Raw genomic sequence first — 25,970 nt, forward strand, 5'->3', positions numbered from 1 at the left:
AGGGGAATTTGTGTGTGTGCACTGCCAGGCGGATCTGGATCTCTTCTCTCTGGAGTGCAGTGAATTTTCCAGGATTGTGCTTTAGGGTGTTTGTGGGTTTGGCATGGTTTCAGGCAGCCACTTTCATAATATTCACTGTTGTGTTTCTGTTTTGCTGAAGAATAGGTGTGGGGTCTCTTGTACTGGACTTGCTGCCTCAAGCCTGGAGCTTGCTTTCCATGTAGGCATGGAAACTCTGGGGTGTATGCCTGTCCTTTAATGTTCCCTGAGGTCAAGGGTTCTATGGTGACCTAAAGTTCTGGAATCAACGTCCTGGCCTCTGGTTTCTGTCCCCAAGTTACAGTAGCATCAAAAATCCACATCCACACAATACAGAAGTTAAAATCCCTAGGTTAATGGTGACACAACTCTCCTCATCCAGAAACAGTCAAAAGGATTCACAGAGTTACATAGAGCAGAGAAAAAGGAGGAGGAAGATAGAGGTGCCTAGAGGGAGAAAAGGGAGAGTCAAAAGGGGAGAGAGCAATCAACTCAGGAAACAAATCCCTAAGTGAAAGCAGATCCTAAAGATGTTGTTTCTAAAGTTACAAAGTTGATAGCCATTTTAAGAAAGCAGAAATAAATAACCAAGAATAAAATTTAGACTCGTTTAAGTAGTGTAAAAAAATAGGTCAAAATCATTCTCATATATATACAAAATGTTTAAAAATTAGATTTATGTTTATTTTTTAGAAAGGTAATAATAGTCAATAGAAATAAAAGTTTAGGGAATAACAAAGAACTAAAAGTTTTAAAATTTAAAGAAATCATAATTATAGAAATAGATCGTTTTGTGCTTTATGGTGTCAGTACATTGTCAGATAGTCTCTGGAAGCTTGTATATGTGAAAGGCTACTGTTGCCCCTCAAGTGAACAGTCTCGGCATTAGCTACAGACTGTTATTCCATTGAACCTGTCACCTCTGGGTTGGTTTACACTTCTTTGCTAATATTTTCTTCTTCTATTTGAAAGCCTCTCCCATGTCTGGTTTTCAACATGAACACGGGTGTGGGAGCCTCTTATTCATTTTCACTTGCTCAGTGATTTGGTGGTGAGGGGCAGGACACTGAAAACAGAAATTGAACCTGCAACTGAGATTTTCTGTCACATTTAAATTCGACCTCTAAGTCCAACACTGTATTTCTTTTCTTATTCTAAGCAGTCTCTTCTTTAGATTGAAAAGTATGAAAGAAAGAGAGAGACATAGGGGATTGTCGACGTCCTCATGTTCCAAGAGTAATTTTAATCAGAGAAGTTAGAAAAGGCAGAAACAATGGAAAATAATGAAGCAATATAAAATAATAAGGATTTATCCATTAAGCAAAGTCAAGGATCTTTAGTTCCTCCTCAAGGGCCACAGATAATATTCTGAGCAATATCCTGTGCACAGTTTTAGAGATGCTAAAGCCCTAACCAGGCTGAAATTTAAGTACATAGACCACATAGTAGATGGAACTAGCCGGTCAATGATGTTGTCTCCCAATATCCTCAGTAACAGTCCATAGTAGAATGTCCTAAAACTGATCACACACCCCATGGCCTACCCTGACTCTGTCGTTAAATCCTTCCCCTGAAAGCATTTGGGGAGTGTGTGTCTTTTAATCACCAGCTGCTAGGACGCCTTACTTGGTCCTACAATAAACATTACACTTGCTTTCACTGCAAGGCACAGTCAGTTGGTTGACTTTATTGCACAGAAGCGAGCAGACCCAAGTTTGGTTTGGTAACAGTATTGAATAATAAGAATGTGTGTATAGAAGAGTGATAAATCACTTTTGTTTCAGGAACCAAGTAGATTTATTGATGTGATTTTTCTGTGTAAATATTCTTTTTTTTTTTTTTTGCTCATTCCAGTGAGAAACTTTTTTTAAATTTTTATTTATTTATTTTTTTGTCATACATTGATATGAATCAGCCATAGATTTACACGTATTCCCCATCCCGATCCCCCCTCCCACCTCCCTCTCCACCCGATTCCTCTGGGTCTTCCCAGTGCACCAGGCCCGAGCATTTGTCTCATTCATCCCACCTGGGCTGGTGATCTGTTTCACCATAAATATCTAAATGTAAGACCAGAAACTATAAAACTCCTAGAGGAGAACATAGGCAAAACACTCTCCGACATAAATCACAGCAAGATCCTCTATGACCCACCTCCCAGAATATCGGAAATAAAAGCAAACTAAACAAATGGGACCTAATGAAACTTAAAAGCTTTTGCACTACAAAAGAAACTATAAGTAAGGTGAAAAGACAGCCCTCAGATTGGGAGAAAATAATAGCAAATGAAGAAACAGACAAAGGATTAATCTCAAAAATATACAAGCAACTCCTGAAGCTCAATTCCAGAAAAATAAATGACCCAATCAAAAAATAGGCCAAAGAACTAAACAGACATTTCTCCAAAGAAGACATACAGATGGCTAACAAACACATGAAAAGATGCTCAACATCACTCATTATTAGAGAAATGCAAATCAAAACCACAATGAGGTACCATTTCACGCCAGTCAGGATGGCTGCTATCCAAAAGTCTACAAGCAATAAATGCTGGAGAGGGTGTGGAGAAAAGGGAACCCTCTTACACTGTTGGTGGGAATGCAAACTAGTACAGCCGCTATGGAGAACAGTGTGGAGATTTCTTAAAAAACTGGAAATAGAACTGCCATATGACCCAGCAATCCCACTTCTGGGCATACACACTGAGGAAACCAGATCTGAAAGAGACACATGCACCCCAATGTTCATCGCAGCACTGTTTATAATAGCCAGGACATGGAAGCAACCTCGATGCCCATCAGCAGATGAATGGATAAGGAAGCTGTGGTACATATACACCATGGAATATTACTCAGCCATTAAAAAGAATTCATTTGAATCAGTCCTAATGAGATGGATGAAACTGGAGCCCCTTATACAGAGTGAAGTAAGCCAGAAAGATAAAGAACATTACAGCATACTAACACATATATATGGAATTTAGAAAGAAGGTAATGATAACCCTATATGCAAAACAGAAAAAGAGACACAGAAATACAGAACAGACTTTTGAACTCTGTGGGAGAATGTGAGGGTGGGATATTTCAAAAGAACAGCATGTAAATATTCTTTAGGAATGAGATTTTGCAGGTTTCACATTTTTGTTTACTATTTATGTAAGCAGCCTGTATTTAAGTTGATACAGAAGTAGACACTGGTTGAACATTACCCTTCAATTGCTAAAACCAGTGACTTTGTGATGTCACAGCTACCCTTCAATTGCTAGGAGACCAGTGACTTTGTGATGTCACAGATTTTTGACTTTGAGAACCACTGTGATGGTCTAGAAAGTTTATCTCTGTAGGCCAGCCAGGCAGCATTTGAAGTTGCGGAGTGTAAAATCAGACAGATAAGAAAAGTATCTGAGGAAATATTTCTTTGAGATGGCACATTTTTCTTCAGAAATTCAAGATGTGCTTCCTAGAGATGAATCAACTGGTTCAGAAACCACCATTAGATCCCCTTTGTGTGATTACACACATACTGAGGACTCAGTTTTGAGATCTATCATTGAAGAAGCAGCCTTTCAGGCTTTGTTTGAGGAAGTAGTGTTAAAAATGCCACGTTACACATTTTCTGTCTCTGAAACAGATGAATTGAACGATTTTCTTTCACTCAATTTTCCTCAAAAACTTTGGAAGATAGTTGAAAGTGATCAGTTTAAATCTATTTGGTGGGATGAGAGTGGCACTTCTATAGTGATCAATGAAGAAGTCTTCAAGAAAGAAGTCTTAGAAAGAAAGGCCCCTTTCAGAATATTTGAAACTCGTAGTGTGAAAAGTATAGTTCGACAGCTTAACCTTTATGGGTTTAGAAAAAAGCAACAAACTTTTCAAAGATCTGCTTCACTAGCTGACTTTCTGGAAGAAGAAAACAATGTCTCTGTTTTGAGCAAGGTATTCCAAACTTTTCACTTATTATTGGCAATATGTAAGATTAAATCATGTAACCTAGAAAGCATGTTCACATATGTAGCTAAAACTGAATTTAAAATTGAGATAACAAACTGTTGAAAAGCTTTGTTTTTTGAAGTTGAGAACAGCTAGAGGTTAAAATATTTGATATTTATCAAACATTCCTAGCAACTTGAACCCAGATACAAGTCCTGAAGCTAATTAAAGTGGGATTGACTATATATGTTTACAACATATTTTTACTTGGTATTTACTGTATTTACTGTATATGTTTACAACATATTTTTACTTGAGGATCATAATTGCTTCTAACATGTAAGGTTTTTTTTTTTTTATAGTGCTTATGCTTTCATGGTTTTTTAAATTATATTTTAAATTTTAATTGGAGGCTAATTAAATTAGAATATTGTAGTGGTTTTGCCATACATGACACGAATCAGCCATGAATGTACATGTGTTCCCCATCCTGAACCCCTCTCCCACCTCCCTCCCCATCCCATCCGTCTGGGTCATCCCAGTGCACCAGCAATGAGCACCATGCTCATGCATTGAACCTAGACTGGCGATCTGTTTCTCATATGTTAATATACATGTTTTGATGCTATTCTCTCAATTCATCCCACCCTTGCCTTCTCCCACAGAGTCGAAAAGACTGTTCTTTACGTGTGTGTCTCTTTTGCTGTCTCACATATAAGGTTATCATTACCATCTTTCTAAATTGCACATATATGCTTTGGTATACTGTATTGGTGTTTTTCTTTCTGGCTTAATTCACTCTAAGGCTCCAGTTTCATCCACCTCATTAGAACTGATTCAAATGTATTCTTTATAATGGCTGAGTAATATTCCTTTGTGTACATGTACCACTGTTTTCTTATCCATTAGTCTGCTGATGGAAATCTAGGTTGCTTCCATGCCCTGACTATTTTAAACAGTCCTGTCATGAACATTTGGGTACAAGTGTCTCTTTCGGTTCTGGTTTCCTCAGTGTGTATGCCCAACAGTGGGATTGCTGGGTCATATGGCAGTTCTATTTCCAGTTTTTAAAGGAATCTCCACACTATTCTCCAGAGTGGCTGTACTAGTTTGCATTTGCACCAACAGTGTGAGAGGGTACCCTTTTCTCCACAGCCTCTCCAGCATTTATTGTTTGTAGACTTTTGGATAGCAGTCATTCTGATTGACATAAGATGGTACCTCATTGTGGTTTTGATTTGCATTTCTCTCTATCTTTTCATGTGTTTGTTAGCCATCTGCATGTCTTCTTTGGAGAAATGTCTGTTTAGTTCTTTATCCTGTTTTTTGATTGGGTCATTTATGTATTTGGAATTGAGCTGCAAGTGTTGCTTGCATATTTTTGAGATTAATTCTTTGTCAGCTGCTTCATTTGCTATTATTTTCTCCCATTCTGAAGGCTGTCTTTTCACCTTGCTTATAGTATCCTTCGTTGTGCAAATGCTTTTCAGTTTAATTAGGTCCTATTTGTTTGTTTTTGCTTTATTTTCCATTACTATTGGAGGTGGGTCATAGAGGTTCCTGCTGTGATTTATGTCGGAGAGTTATTTTTTAGCAGTTTTATAGTTTCTGGTCTTACATTTAAATCTTTCATACATTTTGAGTTTATTTTTTGTGTATGGTGTTAGAAAGTGTTTTAGTTTCATTCTTTTACACGTGGTTGATCAGTTTTACCAGCACCACTTATTAAGGAGGTTGTCTTTTCTCCATTGTATATCCTGCCTCCTTTGTCAAAGATAAGGTGTCCATAGGTGCGTGGATTTATCTCTGGGTTTTCCATTATGTTCCATTGTTCTATATTTGTGTCTTTGTGCCAGTACCATACTGTCTTGATGACTGCAGCTTTGTAGTGTAACCTGAAGTCAGGCAGGTTGATTCCTCCAATTCCATTTCTTTCTCAAGATTGCTTTGACTATTCGAGGTTTTTTGTGTTTCCATACAAATTGTGAAATTATTTGTTCCAGTTCTGTGACAAATACCATTGGTAGCTTGATAGGGATTGCATTCAATCTATAGATATCTTTGGGTAGTAAACTCATTTTCACTATATTGGTTCTTTGAATCCATGAACATGGTATATTTTGCCATCTATTTGTGTCCTCTATGATTTCTTTCATCAGTGGTTAATAGTTTCTATATATATATATGTCTTTTGTTTCCCTAGGTAGATGTATTCCTAAGTATTTTGTTCTTTTCATTGTAATGGTGGATGGAATTGTTTCCTTAAATTCTCTTTCTGTTTTCTCATTGTTAGTGTATAGGAATGCAAGGGATTTCTGTGTGTTAATTATATACCCTGCAACTTTACTATATTCATTGATTAGATCTGGTAATTTTCTGGTGGAGTCTTTAGGGTTTTCTATGTAGAGGATCATGTCATCCGCACACAGAGTTTTACTTCTTCTTTTCCAATCTGGAATCCTTTTATTTCTTTTTCTGCTCTGATTGCTGTAGCCAAAACTTACAAAACTATGTTGTATAGTAGTGGCCAGAGTGGGCACCCATGTCTTGTTCCTTTAGGAACATTTCCTTTAGGGGAAATGCTTTCAATTTTTCACCATTGAGGATAATGTATGCTGTGGGTTTGTCATATATAGCTTGTATTATGTTGAGGTGTGTTCCTCCTATTCCTGCTTTCTGGAGGTTTTTTTTTTTTTTTATCATAAATGGATGTTGAATTTTGTCAAGGGATTTCTCTGCAGCTATTGAGATAATCATATGGTTTTTATTTTTCAATTTGTTAATGTGGTGTATTGCATTGATTAATTTGTGAGTATTAAAGAATAATTTCATCCCTGGTATAAAGCCCAGTTAGTCATGATGCATTATTTTTTAACATGTTGCTGGATTCTGTTTGATATGATTTTGTTAAAAATTTTTGCATCTATGTTCCTCAGTCATATTGGTCTGTAGTTTTCTTTTTTTGTGGCATCTTTGTCTGGTATTGATATTAGGGTGCTGGTGGCCTAATAGAATGAGTTTGGAAGTTTACATTCCTCTGCAATTTTCTGGAAGAGTTTGAGTAGGATAGGTGTTAGTTCTTCTCTAAATTTTTTCAGCTGTGAAGCCATCTGGTCCTGGGCTTTTGTTTACTGAAGGATTTCTCACTATGATTTTTATTTCCATGCTTGTGATGGGTCTGTTACATTTTCAATTTCTTCCTCATTCAGTTTTGGAAAGTTGTACTTTTCTAAGAATTTTTCCATTTCTTCAAGTTGTCCATTTTATTGGCCTATAGTTGCTGACAGTAATTTCTTATGGTCCTTCATTACTGTATAGTCTCTTGTGATTTCTCCATTTTCATTTTTAATTTTTTTAAATTTGATTCTTCTCCCTTTTTAACTTGGTGAGTTCGGCTAGTGGTTTGTCAATTTTATTTATCGCCTCAAAGAAACAGCTTTCTGCTTTGTTGATTTTTGCTATAGCCTGTTTTGTTTCTTTTGCATTTATTTCTGCTCTATTTTATTATTTCTTTCCTTCTACTTACTCTGGAGTTCTTCATTTCCTCCGTTTCTAGTTACTTTAGGTGTAGAGTTAGGTTATTGATCTGACTTTTTTCCCCTTTCTTGAGGTAAGCCTGTATTGCTATGAACCTTCCCCTAAGCACTGCTTTTACCGTGTCCCATAGGTTTGGGGTTGTTGTGTTTTCATTTTCATTCGTTTCTATGCATACTTTGATTTCTTTTTTATTTCTTCTGTGATTTGTTGGTTAATCAGAAGCGTGTTGTTCAGCCTCCATATGTTGGAATTTTTAATAGTTTTTTCTCCTGCAATTGACATTTCATCTTACTGCATTGTGGTCTGGAGATGCTTGGAATGAGCTCAATTTTTTTGAATTTACCAAGGCTAGGTTTCTGGCCCAGGATGTGATCTATCCTGGAGAAGGATCCATGTGCACTTGAGAAAAAAGGTGAAATTCATTGTTTTGTGGTGAAATGTCTTACAGATATCAATTATGTCTAACTGGTCCATTGTATCATTTAAAATTTGTGTTTCCTTGTTAATTTTCTGTTTAGCTGACATATCCATAGGTGTGAGTGGGATGTCAAGGTCTCCCACTATTATTGTGTTATTGTTAATTTCCCCTTTCATACTTGTTAGCATTTGCCTTACATATTGTGGTGCCCCTTTGTTGGGTGCATATATATTTATAATTTTTATGTTTTCTTCTTGGATTGGTGCTTTGATCATTATGTAGTGTCCTTCTTTGTCTCTTTTCACAGCCTTTATTTTAAAGTCTATTTTATTTGATATGAGTATTGCTACTCCTGCTTTCTTTTTGTCTCTATGTTCATGGAATATCTTTTTCCAACCCTTCACTTTCAGTCTGTATGCATCCCTTGTTTTGAGGTGGATCTCTTGTAGACAAGATATATAAGGGTCTTGTTTTTGTATCCATTCAGCCAGTCTTTGTCTTTTGGTTGGGGCATTCAACCCATTTACATTGAAGGTAATTATTGATAAGTAAGATCCCATTGCCATTTACTTTGTTATTTTGAGTTTGAGTTTATATATCCTTTCTGTGTTTCCTGTCTAGAGAAGATCCTTTAGCATTTGTTGGAGAGCTGGTTTGACGGTGCTGAATTCTCTCAGCTTTTGCTTGTCTGTAAAGCTTCTGATTTCTCCTTCATATTTGAGTGAGATCCTTGCTGGGTATAATAATCTGGGTTGTAGGTTTTTCTCTTTCATTACTTTCAGTGTGTCTTGCCATTCCATTCTGGCCTGAAGAGTTTCTATTAACAGATCAGCTGCTATCCTTATGGGAATCCAAATGTCTCTTATTTGTTGTTTCTCCCTTGCTGCTTTCATTTTTTCCACTTATTTTCATTAGTTGGAGGCTAATTACCTTACAGTATTGTAGTGGTTTTTGCCATTCATTGACATGAATCAGCCACGGATTTACATGAGTTCCCCATCCAAATCCCCTCTCCTGCCTCCCTCTCCATCCCATCCCTCTGGGTGTTCCCAGCGCACCAGCTCTGAGCAGTTGTCTCATGCATCCAACCTGGGCTGGTGAGCTGTTTCACCCTTGATAGTATACTTGTTTCAATGTTATGCTCTCAGAACATTCCACCCTCGCCTTCTCCCACAGAGTCTAAAATTTTGTTCTGTACATCTGTGTCTCGTTTTCTGTTTTGCATATAGGGTTATCATTACCATCTTTTAAATTCCATATATATGCATGAGAATACTGTTTTGGTCTTTATCTTCCTGGCTTACGTCACTCTGTATAATGGATGCCAGTTTCATCCATCTCATTAGAACTGATTCAAATGAATTCTTTTTAATGGCTGAGTAATATTCCATGGTGTATATGTACCACAGCTTCCTTATCCATTCGTCTGCTGATGGGCATCTAGGTTGCTTCCATGTCCTTGCTATTATAAACTGTGCTAGGATGAACATAGGGGTACACGTGTCTCTTTCAGATCTGGTTTCCTCAGTGTGTATGCCCAGGAGTGGAATTGCTGGGTCATATGGAAGTTCTATTTCCAGGTTTTTAAGGAGTCTCCATACTCTTCTCCATAGTGGCTGTACTAGTTTGCATTCCCACCAACAGTTTAAGAGGGTTTCTTTTTCTCCACACCCTCTCCAGCATTTATTACTTGTAGACTTTTTGATAGCAGCCATTCTGACTGGTGTGTAATTTTACATCATTGAGGTTTTGATTTGCATTTCTCTGATAATGAGTGATGTTGAGCATCTTTTCATGTGTTTGTTAGACATCTATATGTCTTCTTTGGAAAAATGTCTGTTTAGATCTTTGGCCCATATTTTGATTGGGTCATTTATTTTTCTGGAATTGAGCTGCAGGAGTTGCTTGTATATGTTTGAGATTAATCCTTTGTCTGTTTCTTCATTTGCTATTATTTTCTCCCAATCTGAAGGCTGTGTTTTCACCTTGCTTATAGTTTCCTTTGTTTTGCAAGCACTTTTAAACTTAATTAGGTCCCATTTGTTTATTTTTGCTTTTATTTCCAATATTCTGGGAGGTGGGTCATAGAGGATCTTTCTGTGATTTATGTCGGAGTGTGTTTTGCCTATGTTCTCCTCTAGGAGCTTTATAGTTTCTGGTCTTACATTTAGATCTTTAATCCATTTTGAGTTTATTTTTGTGCATGATGTTAAAAAGTGTCCTAGTTTCATTGTTTTACAAATGGTTGACCAGTTTTCATAGCACCATTTGTTAAAGAGGTTGTCTTCTTTCCATTGTATATTCTTGCCTCCTTTTGTGAAGATAAGGTGTCCACAGGTACGTGGACTTATCTCTGGGCTTTCTATTTTGTTCCATTGATCTATATTTCTGTCTTTGTGCCAGTACCATAGTGTCTTGATGACTGTAGCTTTGTAGTAGAGCCTGAAGTCAGGCAGGTTGATTCCTCCAGTTCCATTCTTCTTTCTCAAGATTGCTTTGGCTATTCGAGGTTTTTTTTGTATTTCCATACAAATTGTGAAATTTTTTGTTTTAATTCTGTGAAGAATACCATTGGTAGCTTGATAGGGATTGCATTGAATCTATAGATTGCTTTGGCTAGTATAGTCATTTTGACAATATTGCTTCTTCCAATCCATGAACATGGTATATTTCTCCATCTATTTGTGTCCTCTTTGATTTCTTTCATCAGTGTTTTATAGTTTTCTATGTATAGGTCTTTTGTTTCTTTTGGTAGATATACTCCTAAATATTTTATTCTTTTTGTTGTAATTGTGAATGCTATTATTTCCTTAATTTCTATTTCTGTTTTCTCATTGTTAGTGTATAGGAATGCAAGGGGTTTCTGTGTGTTAATTTTATTCCTGCAACTTTACTATATTCATTGATTATCTCCAGTAATTCTGGGAGAGTCTTTAGGGTTATCTATGTAGAGGATCATGTCATCTGCAAACAGTGAGAGTTTCACTTCTTCTTTTCCTTTCTGGATTCGTTTGATTTCTTTTTCTGCTCTGATTGCTGTGGGCAAAAGTTCCAAATCTATGTTGAATAGTAGTGGTGAGATTGGGCACACTTGTCTTGTTCCTGGTTTTAGGGGAAATGCCTTCAAATGCTTTCAATTTTTCAACATTGAGGATAGTGTTTGCTGTGGGTTTGTCATGTATAGCTTTTATTATGTTTCAGTATGTTCCTTCTCGGAGAAGGCAATGGCACCCGACTCCAGTACTCTTGCCTGGAAAATCCCATGGATGGAGGAGCCTGGTAGGCTGCAGTCCATGGGGTCACGAGGAGTCAGACATGACTGAGCGACTTCGCTTTCACTTTTCACCTTTATGCATTGGATCAAGGAAATGGCAACCCACTCCAGTGTTCTTGCCTGGAGAATCCCAGGGATGGGGTCACACAGAGTCAGACACGACTGAAGTGACTTAGCAGTAGCAGCATGTTCCTTCTATTCCTGCTTTCTGGAGAGTTTTTATCATAAATGGATGTTGAATTTTGTCAAAGGCTTTTTTCTGCATCTATTGAGATAATCATATGGTTTGTATCTTTCAATTTGTTAATATGGTGTATGACATTGATTGATTTGTGGATATTAAAGACTCCTTGCATTCCTGGGATAAAGCCTACTTGGTGATGATGTATGATCTTTTTCATATGTTGTTGGATTCTGTTTGCTAGAATTTTGTTAAGGATTTTTGCATCTATGTTCATCAGTGATATTGGCCTGTAGTTTTCCTTCTTTGTGGCATCTTTGTCTCGTTTTAGATTAGGGTGATGGTAGCCTCATAGAATGAGTTTGGAAGTTTACCTTCTTCTGCACTTTTCTCTAGGAGTTTGCGCAAGATAGGTGTTAGCTCTTCTCTAAATTTTTGGTAGAATTCAGCTGTGATGCCATCTGGTCCTGGGCTTTTGTGTGCTGGAATATTTCTGATTACAATTTCAATTTCCATGCTTGTGATGTGTCTGTTAAGATCTTCTGTTTCTTCCTGGTTCAGTTTTGGGAAGTTATACTTTTCTAGGAATTTGTCCATTTCTTCCAAGTTTTCCATTTTATTGGCATAGAGCTGCTGTTAGCAAATTCTTATGGTCCTTTGTATTTCAGTGTTGTCTGTTGTGATCTCTCCATTTTCATTTCTAATTTTGTAGGTTTGGTTCTTCTCTCTTTGTTTCTTAATGAGTCTTGCTAACAGTTTGTCAATTTTGTATATCTCCTCAAAGACCCAGCTTTTAGCTTTGTTTATTTTTGCTATGGTCTCTTTTGTTGTTGTTGTTGGTTTTTTTTTATTGCTTTTATTTCTACCCTAATTTTTAATATTTCCTTCCTTCTACTAACCCTGGGGTTCTTCATTTCTTCGTTCTCTAGTTGCTTTAGGTGTAGAGCTAGGTTATTTATTTTACTTTTTTCTTGTTTCTTGAGGTAAGCCTGTAATGTTATGAACCTTCCCCTAAGCACTGCTTTTACAGTGTTCCATAGGTTTGGGTTGTTGTGTTTTCATTTTCACTCGTTTCTATGCATATTTTGATTTCTTTTTTTATTTCTTCTATAATTTGTTGGTTATTCATAAGCCTGTTATTTAGCCTCCATATGTTGGAATTTTTAATAGTTTTTTTTTTTTCCCTGTAATTGAGATCTAGTCTCACTGCATTGTAGTTAGAACAGATGACTGGAATGATTTCAATTTTTTTGAATTTCCCAAGGCTAGATTTGTGGCCCAGGATGTGATGTATTCTGGAGAAGGTTCCGTGTGCACTTGAGAAAAAGGTGAAATTGATTGTTTTGGGTGCAATGTCCTATCGATATCAATGAGGTCTAGCTGGTCCATTGTGTCATTTAAAGTTTGTGTTTCCTTGTTAATTTTCTGTTTAGTATATCTATCCATAGGTGTGAGTGGGGTTTTAAAGTCTCCCACTATTATTGTGTTATTGTTAATTTTCCCTTTCATACTCATTAGCATTTGCCTTACATATTGTGGTCCTCCTATGTTGGGTGCATATATATTTATAATTGTTATATCTTCTTCTTGGATTCATCCTTTAATGATTATGTAGTGTCTTTCTTTGTCTCTTTTCACAGCCTTTATTTATTTATTTAATTTTTTTCTGATTTATTTTTATTCGTTGGAGGCTAATTACTTTACAATATTGCAGTGTTTTTTGCCATTCATTGACATGAATCAGCCATGGATTTATATGTGTTCCCCATTCCGATCCCCCCTCCCGCTTCCCTCTACATCCATCCCTCTGGGTCTTCCCAGTGCACCAGACCTGAGCACCCATCTCATACATCCAACCTGGGCTGGTGATCTGTTTCAGCCTTGATAGTATACTTGTTTCAATGCTGTTCTCTCTAAACATCCCACCCTCGCCTTCTCCCACAGAGTCTAAAAGTCTGTTCTGTACATCTGTGTCTCTTTTTCTGTTTTGCATATACGGTTATCATTATCATCGTCTAAAATTCCATAATATGCATTAGTATACTGTATTGGTCTTTATCTTTCTGGCTTAATTCACTCTGTATAATGGGCTCCAGTTTCATCCATCTCATTAGAACTGATTCAAATGAATTCTTTTTAATGGCTGAGTAATATTCCATAGTGTATATGTACCACAGCTTCGTTATCCATTCGTCTACTGATGGGCATCTAGGTTGTTTCCATGTCCTTGCTATTATAAACAGTGCTGTGATGAACACATTGGTACATGTGTCTCTTTCATATCTGGTTTCCTTGGTGTGTATGCTCAGGAGTGGGATTGCTGGGCCATATGACAGTTCTATTTCCAGTTTTTTAAGAAATCTCCACTCTGTTTTACATAGTGGCTCACAGTCTTTATTTTAAAATCTATTTTATCTGATATGATTATTGTGACGCCAGCTTTCTTTTGGTCTCCATTTGCGTGAAATAATTTTTCCTATCCCTTCACTTTCAGTCTGCATTTGTCCCTTGTTTTGAGGTGAGTCTCTTGTAGACAACATATATAGGGGTCTTGTTTTCGTATCCATTCAGCCAGTCTTTGTCTTTTGGTTGGGGCATTCAGCCCATTTACATCAAAGGTAATTATTGATAGGTATGGTCCCATTGCCATTTACTTTGTTGTTTTGGGTTCGCTTTTATACAAGCTTTCTGTGTTTCCTGTCTAGAGAAGATCCTTTAGCATTTGTTGAAGAGCTGGTTTGGTAGTCCTGAATTCTCTCAGCTTTTGCTTGTCTGTAAAGCTTTTGAATTCTCCTTCATATCTGAATGAGATCCTTGCTGGGTACAGTAATCTGGGTTGTAGGTTATTCTCTTTCATTACTTTAAGTATGTCCTGCCATTGCCTTCTGGCCTGAAGAATTTTATTGATAAATCAGCTGTTATCCTTATGGGAATCCCTTTGTGTGTTATTTGTTGTTTCTCCCTAGCTGCTTTTAATATTTGTTCTTTGTGTTTGACCTTTGTTAATTTGTTTAATAAGTGTTTTTAGGTGTTTCACCTTGGGTTTATCATGTTTGGGACTCTCTGGGTTTCTAGGACTTGTGTAACTATTTTGTTCCCCATTTTAGGGAAGTTTTCAGGTATTATCTCCTCAAGTATTTTCTCATGGCCTTTCTTTTTGTCTTCTTCTTCTGGGACTACTATGATTCGTATGTTGGGGCATTTCACATTGTCCCAGAGTTCCCTGAGGTTGTCCTCATTTCTTTTGATTCTTTTTTCTTTTTTGCTCTCTGCTTCATTTATTTCCACCATTTCATCTTCTAACTCACTTATCCTATCTTCTGCCTCCGTTATTCTACTGTTGGTTCCCTCCAGAGTGTTTTGGATCTCATTTATTGCATTATTCATTATATACTGACTCTTTTTTATTTCTTGTAGGTCCTTGTTAAACATTTCTTGTATGTTCTCAATCCTAGTCTCCAGCCTATTTATCTGTAACTCCATTTTGTTTTCAAGATTTTGGATCATTGATATTATCATTATTCTAAATTCTTTTTCAGGTAGATTCCCTATCTCCCCTCTTTTGTTTGGCTTGGTGGGCATTTTTCATGTTCCTTTACTTGTTGGGTATTTCTCTGCCTTTTCATCAGTTTAGATTGCTATATTTGGAGTGACCTTTCTGTGTTCTGGTGTTCTGTGGTTCCTTTTTATTGTGGAGGTTTCTCCCGGTGGGTGGGGTTGGATGATTGGCTTGTCAAGGTTTCTTGGTTAGGGAAACTTGTGTCGGTGTTCTCCTGCATGGAGCTGGATTTCTTCTCTCTGGAGTGCAATGGAGTGTCCAGTAGTGAGTTTTGAGATGTGTCTATGTGTTTGGTGTGACGTTGGGTAGCCTGTATGTTGACGCTCAGGGCTATGTGCCTGCGTTGCTGGAGAATTTGCATGGTATGTCTTGCTCTGGAACTTATTGGCTCTTGGGTGGTGGTTGGTTTCAGTGTAGGTATGGAGGCTTTTGGGTGATCTCTTATTACTTAATGTTCCCTGTAGTCAGGAGTTCTTTGGTGTTCTCAGGTTTGGGACTTAAATGTCCTTCCTCTGGATTTCAATCTTACTCTTCCAGTAGCCTCAAGGCTTCTCCAACTATACAGCACTGATAATAAAACTTCTTGGTTAATGGTGAAAAGATTCTCCACAGTGAGGGACACCCAGAGAGGTTCACAGAGTTACATGAAGAAGACGAGAGGGAGGAAGGAGATTGAGATCAACAGGAGGAGAAAAGGGGGGACTCAAGAGGAGAGAGAGAGATATCTATGCAGTAGTCTCTTCCCTAAGTGTTCTCCATAGTCCAGAACACCCACAGAGATTCACAGAATTGGATTGAGAAGAAAAGGGGAGGGAGGAAATAGAGGTGATCTGGGGGAGAAAAAGGAGAGTCAAAAGGGGGAGAGAGTAATCATCACACTCCTGAGTAAAAATGGGTACTGATAATTGGATTCTTAATGTCCAAAATTGATATCAAATAATGACAAACCAAGATTAAAAATCTAGAGTAGAGGTTAGACTCTTAAAAATACAATATTCAAAACAAAAACACAAAAATTTAAGAAATATATATGAAGGTCGCTTTAAAAATAGGGTCTTCTTTTTATTTGCAAGGCTAGAGTGAAATGAAAATGAAAGTTAAGGAGTAATAGAGGACTTGAAAAGAAAATAAAAGAAGAAAAGAAAAAAGAAAAAAATTTAATTAAAAAATAGTAAAAATGTATGAAACTGAAAATTAAGGAGTAATGGAGGAGTAATAGAGGACTTTAAAACAATAAAAGAATAAAAAATTAAGCAGTAATAGAGGAGTAATAGGGAATTTAAAATAAAATAAAAGAAAAAAATTTTAAAAAAAGTTAAATAATTTTAATTAAAAAAATAGTAAAAATATATCTAGGAATTTCTCTGGAGCTGTTGCGTGCAGAGTGGGTTTGGTTCAGTTTCAGACAGCTCCTTGTTCCAGCTTACACTTCTCGATATCTATAGGCCCCTTCCGGTTTAGTTGGTGTTGGCCACAGTGATTTAATCTGTTGCACAAGTCACTTCTGAAGCGGTTCCCTTTGTTTATTTGGCTTCTGTTTGCAGGTCTCTTCTGTGTCTAACTTCCGCCCTGACACAAGCAGGCGGAGGTTGTCTCTTGTTTAGGTTCACTTGTTCAGTCGTGTTGTGGGGAGGGAGGGGCACTGCAGAGAAATGTCACTGGCCTGTGTGGGGAGCAGTCGCAGTATTCCAGCCACACTGGGTTTGTCCCCACTCTCGGTGCATGTGCTTTCCCCATCTACACTGCTCAGGCTCCAGGCTGCTCTATAGGGAGTGGGCCCTGAGTTGCGTGCGGTTCCAGTTTTTGGGTACCCCACAAAAGCACAGACTCGGTTGGGCCTTTGTTTTGTGCCTTCCCCGGCCCGAGCAGCTCAGGAGGCCAGGAGCTTAATGAGTGCACTCTCCCTGGGTGCAGTGCACCTTATCCCCTCAGTGGTCCCAGCCTCAGTTTCCACGTGTGCCAGTCCGGTGCACCTTGTATCTGCTCTGGCGAGCTGGTGTCTAGCTGCGACCCTCCCGGTGGATGTCAACCATCCAGAATCTCAGGAAGTCTTTGGTTAGAAACTGGAAGCCTGTTTGCAGTTTGGTAGGGGATGCCGTTTCTGGGGCCGAGTTTGCCTCTTTCCCTTCCTTCCTGCCTCCTGCCTCTGGCGGGGGGTTGGCTAGTCCACAGCTGGCTAGCTCTTCTCTGGAATTGTTCACTCTTTCTTTTGTTCTGCGAATGGCTGGCAGTGTGTTCGGTTAGCGTGCTTTTCGCTGGTTAATTTTCTCTCTCTCTCTTGCTATCCCACAGTTTAAGTTGCTATTTCACATTAGCTCCCTCCAATTGCCCTCAGGGCATTCAGGCCCGGTCCTTACCCTAAGCAATACCGCCCGCTCCTCTCCGATCAGCCTCCACTTGCTGGTGGCGGATGTGAGCGTCTGGGGTACTTTTCTGCTGGGAGTTGCTTTTAGGCATGTAATCTGTGGGTTTTATTTATTTCTCCTCCCAGTTAGGTTGCACTCTGAGATTCGAAAACTTCCCCCAGACCCACCAGTGGGAGGGTTTCCTGGTGTTTGGAAACCTCCTCTATTACGACTCCCTTCCCGGGATGGTTCTCTGTCCCTAGCTCTTTTGTCTCACTTTTTATCTTTTATACTTTGTCCTACCTCCTTTGGAAGACAATGGGCTGCTTTTCTGGGCACCTGATATCCTCTGCTAGTGATCAGAAGTTGTTTTGTGCAGTTTGCTCAGTGTTCCAATGTTCTTTTGATGAATTTGTAGGGGAGAAATTGGTCTCACCATCCCATTCCTCTGCCATCTTAGTTCCTCCCCTCTCCCTTGCTGCTTTTAACATTTGCTCTCTCTGTTTGATTTTGTTAATTTGCTTAATATGTGTCTTGGGGTGTTTTGCCTTGGGTTTATCCTGTTTGGGGCTCTCTGGGTTTCTTGGACTTGGGTGGCTATTTCCTTCCCCATTTTAGGGAAGTTTTCAACTATTATTTCCTCAAGTATTTTCTCATGGCATTTAGTTTTGTCTTCTTCTTCTGGTAGTCCTATGATTCAAATGTTGGTGTGTTTAACATTGTCCCAGAGGTCTCTGAGGGTGATTTTATTTCTTTTAATTTTTTTTATTTTTTTCAGTCTGCTTCATTTATTTCTACCATTCTATCTTCTACCTCACTTATCCTATTTTCTGCCCCTGTTATTCTACTGTTGGTTCCCTCCAGAGTGTTTTTGATATCATTTATTGCATTATTCCTTATTGATTGACTCTTTTTTATGTCTTCTAGGTCCTTGTTAAACATTTCTTGCATCTTCTCAGACCTTTTCTCCAGGCTGTTTATCTGTAACTCCATTTTGTTCTCAAGATTTTGGATCACTTTTACTATCAATATTCTGAATTCTCTTTCAGGTAGATTCCCTATCTCCTCTTCTTTTGTTTGGTTTGTTGGGCATTTATCATGTTCCTTTACCTGCTGATTATTTCTCTGCCTTTCCATCTTGTTTAGATTGCTGTGTTTGGGGTGGCCTTTCTCTATTCTGACACTTTGTGGTTCCTCTTTATTGTGGCTCTTTCTCGCTGTGGATGGGGTTGGTCGGGTGGCTTGTCAAGGTTTCCTGGTTAGGGAGGCTTGCTTCGGTGTTCTAATGGGTGGAGCTGGATTTCTTCTCTCTGGAGTGCAATGAGGTGTCCAGTAGTGAATTTTGAGATGTCTATGGGTTTGGTGTGACTTTGGGCAGTCTGTATATTGAAGCTCAGGGCTACGTTCCTGCATTGCTGGTATGTCTCGTTCTGGAACTTGCTGGCCTTGTGTGGTGCTTGGTTTCAGTGTAGGTATGGAGTCTTTTGGATGAGCTTTTATCAATTAATGTTCCCTGGAGTCAGGAGTTATTTGGTGTTGTCAGGTTTGGGACTTAAGCCTCCTCCCTCTGGTTTTCAGTCTTATTCTTACAGTTGCCGCAAGACTTCTCCACCTATACAGCACCAATGATAAAACATCTAGGTTAATGATGAAAAGCTTCTCCACAGTGAGGGACACCCGGAGAGGTTCACAGAATAACATGGAGATGAGAAGAGGGAAAAGGGAGATAGAGGTAGATAGGGAGATAGAGATAGAGGAAGAAGAGATAGAGATAGAGATAAAGGACTCAAAAGGGAGGGAGAAAGCTATCCAGTAATCAATTCTCTATGTACTCTCCACAGTCTGGGCACCTCAGAGGGGTTAACAGTTACACAGTGATGAGAAGAGGGAGGAAGGAGACAGAGGTGATCAGGAAGAGAAAAGGGGGTGTCAAAAGGAGAGAGACAGATCAGGCCAGTAATCAGTTACCTAAGTGTTCTCCACAGCCTGGAACACACAAAATGATTCACATAGTTTGATAGAGATGCGAAGGGTGAGGCAGGAGATAGAGGTGACCTGGTGGAGAAAAAGGAGAATTAAAAGGGGAAGAGAGCAATCAAGGCTGTAATCACACTCCCAAGTTAAAATGGGTACTGAAGATTGGGTTCTTAAAGGCACAGAATCGATAATAAATACCAAAAAGCAAAGATTAAAAATCTAGAGTAGAGGTTAGACTCTCAAAAATGAAATATTAAAAAAAGTCACAAAAATTAAAATATATATATATGAAGTTTGCTTCAAAAATAGGGTCTTTTTTGGCAAGGTAATAGTAGGTTATAAAAATGAAAATTAAGGAGTAATAGAGGACTCTAATGACTTAAATAATGGTAATATTAAAAATATATCTAGGAATTTCTCTGGAGCTGTTGCAGGCAGTGTGGGGTCAGTTCAGTTTCAGATAGTTCCTTGATCTGATTTATACTTCTCAAGACCTATAGGCCCCTTCCAATGCAGTCGGTGCTAACTACAGGGTTTCAATCTGTTGCACCTGTCACTTCCAGAGCGGTTCCCTCTGTTTATTTTAGTTTCTTCTATTTGCTGGTCTCTTCAGTGTCTAATTTCCACCCTGACACAAGGGGGCAAAAGTGGTCACTATTTAGGCTCACTTGTTCAGTTGTGCTGTGGGGAGGGAGGAACACTGTAAAGAAATATCACTGGCATGGGAAATGCTCGAAGACTCGGCCGCACTGCGTTTGCCCCAGCTCAGGGTGCGTGCACTTTCCCAGTTTATACTTCTCAGGATCTATGTTGCTTCTGCTAGTGCACTGTCTAAAGCGGGCCCTGGGTTGTGTGCACTTCCCAGGTGTAAGCTGCTCAGGTAAGGTTCTCGGGTACTCCACAAATGTGTGGACTCAGTTGGGCCTGTGTTTTGTGCCCTTCCCATGTCCCAGCAGCTCAGGCGACCAGGTGCTTGTAGTAGTCTCCCCAGGTGGGGAGTGCATCTTACCACCTCCCCGGTCCCAGCCGCTTGGTTTCTTGGGTGGCAGTGGGTGTGCCTGTCTCAGGTGTGCCATGTGTCTCTTCTGGGGAAGTGATCTCTGGCTGTGACCCTCCCGGTGGATGTCAACCATCCAGAATCCCAAGAAGTCTTGGTTAGCAGCTGGGTGCCTGCTTGCAGTTTGGTAGAGGATGCCTCCCTGGGCCCGATATTGCCCCTTTCTGGCTCTAGCTGCCCCTGCTTGCTTCCCCATCTCCAGGGGTGATGGAATGTCTGCAGCTGGCTAGCTCTCCTCTGGTATTTGCTCAGTCCTTCGTTCTGTGAGTGGGCCCCGCCGTGCGTTAGGTTAGGGCTTTTCATGGGATAGTTCTCTCTGACTCTCTCTCTCTCTGGCTATCCCACAGTTGTGGTTGCTATCTGATGTTAGTTCCCTCAGATTGCCTCAGGGAATTCATGCCCTGTCCTTACCCTAAGCAATGCAGCCTGCACCTCCCTGTTCAGCCCACACTTGCTGGTGGCGAATGCAAGCACTGGGAGTTGCCGTTAGGCACATAATCTGTGGGTTTTATTTATTTATTTATTTTTCTCTTAGTTTTGTAGCCCTCTGAGATTCCGACACTCTCCACAGACCCACTGGTGAGAGTGTTTCCTAATGTTTGGAAACTTCTCCTCTTTTAAGACTCCCTTCCTGGGACAGATCTCCATCCCTACGTCTTTTGTGTCTCTTTTTATCTTTTATATTTTGTCCTACCTCTTTTCAAAGACAATGGGCTGCCATTCTGGGGGCTTGATGTCCTCTGCCAGCATTCAGAAGATGTTTTGTGGAATTTGCTCAGCTTTCAAATGTTCTTTCAAAGAATTCGTGGGGGAAAAAGTAGTCTCCCTGTCTTATTCTTCCGCCATCTTCAGAACGCCTCTCTCTAACATGTAAAATGTTAAAACTACTAATGGAGGTGTTTTATTTGATGCTATTTCATTTGTATCATTAAAAAAATAAATGCTTATAGTTTAGTTTTGCTTGTGAGTTTTACCTTGGTTTATAAAGAAACTAAATAATTTTCTCCTTTGATTTTAGTTACAGATCTATCATAATCCAAATTTCAAAAGAGGCTATCCCCAACTTTTAGTAAGAATGAAAAGAAGAGCTGGGATTAAAAATGTCTCTCCAATATCTTCATTAGTTCGAGATTACAAGAAGAAGCATGTTAAAGCATGGGGCAACATAGATGATCGTAACTCTAATTTCCTTCCTGAAACTAGCAGGGAGAGTGCATTTTCAGCCTCGACAAGTTTAAGTGTGCCTTTCATACAAAACCCTTATACCAGGCAGACAGTCGCTAATAGAAGTGCCCTAGTTCCGTGTGATTTTCCTTCCCCATCATCAATATCAGTTAGACAAACAGAACAGATTGTGATAGATCAACCTGCTGTTTTAAATCAGTTGAGCATTTTAAATTGGCACTCACATAGCAGCTACACTCAAGCAAATGGCCTCATTGACAACGTTACTACTACAATTACTTCTATTTCTCAGAACCACATCGTATCTCCATTACAGAGCAGTTATTTTGGACTGATGGTGGAGCCTTCTAAATTTCCAGTTAGGTACAGCAATATGTCAGCCTATGACAGTCCTTTTCCTAACCTGCAACAGAGTGGCAACTCATGGTCCCCAGTGCCAAGGATCTGTGATATATCTGCCTCCTCTCTTTCAAAGTCAACTCATCAAAAATCTTCATTATATGAAAACCATCCTAATTAAAACTGATCTATCAAATATGTGTCATATTATGTAGCATAATGAAGACTAAACTTTATGGTGGGAGATGTCAACAAATTCCTACAATTCTCATATTTGAACAATAAAGTTACATGTTCATCTTCATAGTTTCATTTTCTATTTTGAAACGAGTAAATGGGGCCTTATTTCATTGTCTGGCTATATTAATGTGTTGTTTTATACACTCTTTAGTTCACGGAAGCATTCTTTATGCATCCTAGGTAAATGACAGCTAATCAATTGTTTCTAAGCAAGAAAATGAGAACAAAGGGAAAAGAGGTAAAGACTGTAAAACTGATTTCTGAAATCATCCCTGCTGAAGTGAATGGGTGTCTATATTATGATGGTATGGGAGAAGGAAGGGATACAAATAAAATAAAAAAATGCAAATACACAGTACATACCTTGGAGTATTCTGAGTTACATCATACTGTATGAGGTACTGGATAGAGTCTTAAGAGGTTAGACAGATTGTCCTCATTATAGAAATTCATTTCACCTATGAAAATATAGATGTTGTAGCATATCCAAAATCATGATCGCCATCATACCATCACTGGGATACCAAAGATAACATGACCTAGTCAATGATTGGCCCATGGTCAGCACAAGATTGGCACTTTACAAGATAGGTATTTTACCTTATAATACAAGGCATTATATAGGGTCATTTTTGCCCTGCTCTCCTTAAGGCATGCCTTTATTTCCTCCCACCAAGATTCCACCCTATATTTCCTAGTGCATATTTAGATGTTGCTTATCTGTTCCCACAGAGATGGAATAAATTCCTTGTGGTGATTGCAGCACCTCAGTATGGTTAACAAATTCTATGAAGACATGATATCTGTTTCCTTTATTGTTTCATTATCTTTCTGTTACACTAGGCTTCTGGAGTTACAATCACACAAGCTACTTTCAGTTATGCTAAGCCCCACCTCACAACTTTGCCTCAACTGTTTCTTAGCGTTGGAAGGAACCTCTGTTTGCCCTCCTATCAAGGTAAGCACAGATAACAGGTCTTCGACGTGTTTTACCCTCTTTTCTTTATGTATCTTTCACATCAGCTAAAACGTAGAGCCTGAAAATGACACATTTTAAGTACTTACTGAATTATAATAAAGAAATGTAATAACCAATCAAATGCTATATACATTATTCAACAACATCCCATAACTTGCACTAGCATCATAATTGACCTTTCCTATTTACTAAAAATTTTTTCCAAGTTGATAAACATTTATTATATTTACATAAATATCACATGTGGTAATTCAAATTATAAAGTGATTGCTGCTCTCATGAAGTTTACAGTCTATAAGAGCCCATTCTAAGCATGTTGCTTCAGGCCCCAGTTCCCTAAAATTCAGTAGTGTTTATAGAGATATGTATTTAAATAAAAAGGGAATCATTCAATTTAGTCATCTAGAAAAGTCATGGAATAAGCAGGAATCAAAATAAATGGTAATCCTTAATATATTTCACAATGAAATACTCTGAGCAGACTGTGCTTGTTGGACTATCCAGATTGTCATGAACACTGACTAGAAATCTTGGCAATCTCAAATTTGTGGCCATTCCTTTAGACAGAGGTGGCAACATCAAGTCATGTCCCTGTATTATTATGGTAATCCACATAGGACAACACAAAGTTAAGTTCACGGTTCTCATTCTTGCAGCCAACAGACAGTGAAATCTGTGGAATATTTGCATAGATAAGGTAGTTGTCCACACAGCACACTCTTTATCTTTCCCTGAAAACTTTCATTAAATGTAGGTGAGAATACCATGCTTTAGAGAGGTAAGCATTTTACAGCAACTGTAAGAGCTATTGAAATTGGTGTCCTTAGTTATCACTTCAAGCACAAAGTCCAATGGCCTTGTTTTAGATTTCAGGCATCTTAGTATGTAGTCAAATTTGCTTGCTTTGATAAATATCACCTTAAATGTGATTATATCTTCTATTTCATTACCATATACTGATTATTCCTTCTCAGTCCCTTTTAACTTTTTTCATGTTCTGGTTTGAGTGGCAGGTCCTTCTCAAAAAGAACAGGATTAATCCACTTAGTCCTCTGTGATAACTTGGAAAAGGCATGGATAAGGACATCCAATATATTGTGTTTAAAAACTACTGTTTTTGTTCCCTCCTGAAAACATTACTAAATTGTACCTCAGTTGCCCTACCAAAGGAAGCCTGGTTCCATGATACATTACCTTGGTGATCAATTTCCATATGGCTTTAGCATATCAGTACCTTTAATTGTCAAAAGCTTATAGAGAATATAGCTCAGTACATTAGGTAAACATTGTACATGAATTCAGTTTAATTTCCTTTAATTTTTTAATTTATTTTATAATTGGTGCCTAAAATAGTAAAAGTGAAATTGAAAATTTCAGTGAGGTAAATGCAGAAGATTGGGGCAAAAAGTAGACAAATTGATAGGAGAAGGTCAGAGGATGGAATCAGATGCTTAAAGTGTAACAAGTAAATGTGTAACTGCAGGGCCTGAAGAGGTCAATATGTCTTCAGTATTGTTACCCTACAACACTATTTTCATTTTAGCAAATCACAGAATAGTCTTACAAACAAAATATTCTAAGATCCCCTGGAGTGCAGAACAAAGATATATCTTTTAAAACATTCTGATTTAAAATGTCACTAGAGTGAAATCATTCAACTACAAAATAACTTCCAACATTAAGCCTACAAGCAAGTTACAGAGAACTTCTGTGCAGTTCACAGGTGTCCTTCAGTGAGTCCTTGGGTTTTCTTTTCCTTTTGTTAATTATGTTTTGAGTATATAAGATGGTGACTGTGCTTGTATGTGTCCATCAGAGTAAGAACGTGTTTGTGAGTGTATGTCTGGGTTTTCTTTTTGACTTTTATGTTAGAGATTTTGGCTGAAGAGATGGTTAATTCAAAAATACAAGAGGCACAAATTAAAATGCCCATTCAAAAGTCTACTTTCTCTTTTCAAAGTGCAAGACAAACGGGTGAGTTTCAAAGGTTGAAAGCATTTCGATATTAACCAAGCTACTCCATCCAAACATAGTTGAAAACTGTGGTACTCTCCCAATCAGCCCAGCAAAAGTTAAGTGGGACCTTAGAGGTCTATTATGTTTGGCAATAACAAAACACCCAACTTCTAATATGGCAGTACCAGAGAAGGCTTAGTAGATGCCTGGGGTTTCAACCAAGTCCTTCCTATAAGAGGATACTACCTTCCTTCTTAGCTAGGAATGTACTGTGAAGAATTAATGGGGAGCATGGAGGCTGCACACTCACCAATAATGAAGAACACTCTTAGGAATCAAATGACACTAAGGATGAAATCTGGAATTCTGTTCCCACATGGTGGGAGTTGCCTTCCCCCTTCCCAAGTGTATCAGACAGACAGTTAAAATAGAAGGAATAACATATAACATGGTCCACATTCTTCTTACCTAATAGCTTAAATGTCCAAGCCCCGCCACACTGCTAAGATGCTGACTATACAGGACTTCTGGGCTTCAACTCTGTGTGGCAACCATCAAATCAAAATGTTATGACTATTTGAGATGTATTGATAGTGCAAATCTATAAAGCCAGAAGTCTTGAGATCTGATTCAAAGAGGAAAACTGTGTACTCCCTGTCATCAGTTTTATGGGGCTTTCACATGCATTCTCTCACTTCCACAATCCTCAACCTTCATCTGAAGACACAAGCTGTGACTTTAAGAGGAGAGGAATGGTCTGCTCAAAGAGAAGGTGAGTGGCAAAGTCAAAATGGATCCAGTTGCCTACCAGCTTCGATGCTCAGTAATGTAACCCTTTGTAAGCATTCCTAAGGGTGACTAGGATGCACAAGTCAAAGATGCTGCTCACTGGATTACAGAGTTTGACTGAGAAGCTATAAGTTTGTTGGCCTCTCCCCCCATTTCTAAGATCACA

General features: G+C 38.6%; 1 protein-coding gene across 1 annotated transcript; it reads left to right on the plus strand.

Moving 5' to 3' along the window:
- The first annotated feature begins 3,399 nt into the window (after positions 1-3,399).
- On the plus strand, positions 3,400-22,031 carry LOC122689702 (heat shock transcription factor, Y-linked-like). The gene is made up of 2 exons (XM_043896349.1): positions 3,400-3,974; positions 21,335-22,031. The coding sequence occupies exons 1-2, from the start codon at positions 3,462-3,464 to the stop codon at positions 22,019-22,021; spliced, it is 1,200 nt and encodes a 399-aa protein (XP_043752284.1). The 5' UTR covers positions 3,400-3,461; the 3' UTR covers positions 22,022-22,031.
- The last annotated feature ends 3,939 nt before the right edge of the window (positions 22,032-25,970 follow it).

Source organism: Cervus elaphus, chromosome X (assembly GCF_910594005.1).
Source record: "Cervus elaphus chromosome X, mCerEla1.1, whole genome shotgun sequence".
In the NCBI taxonomy this organism is placed as follows: domain Eukaryota; kingdom Metazoa; phylum Chordata; class Mammalia; order Artiodactyla; family Cervidae; genus Cervus; species Cervus elaphus.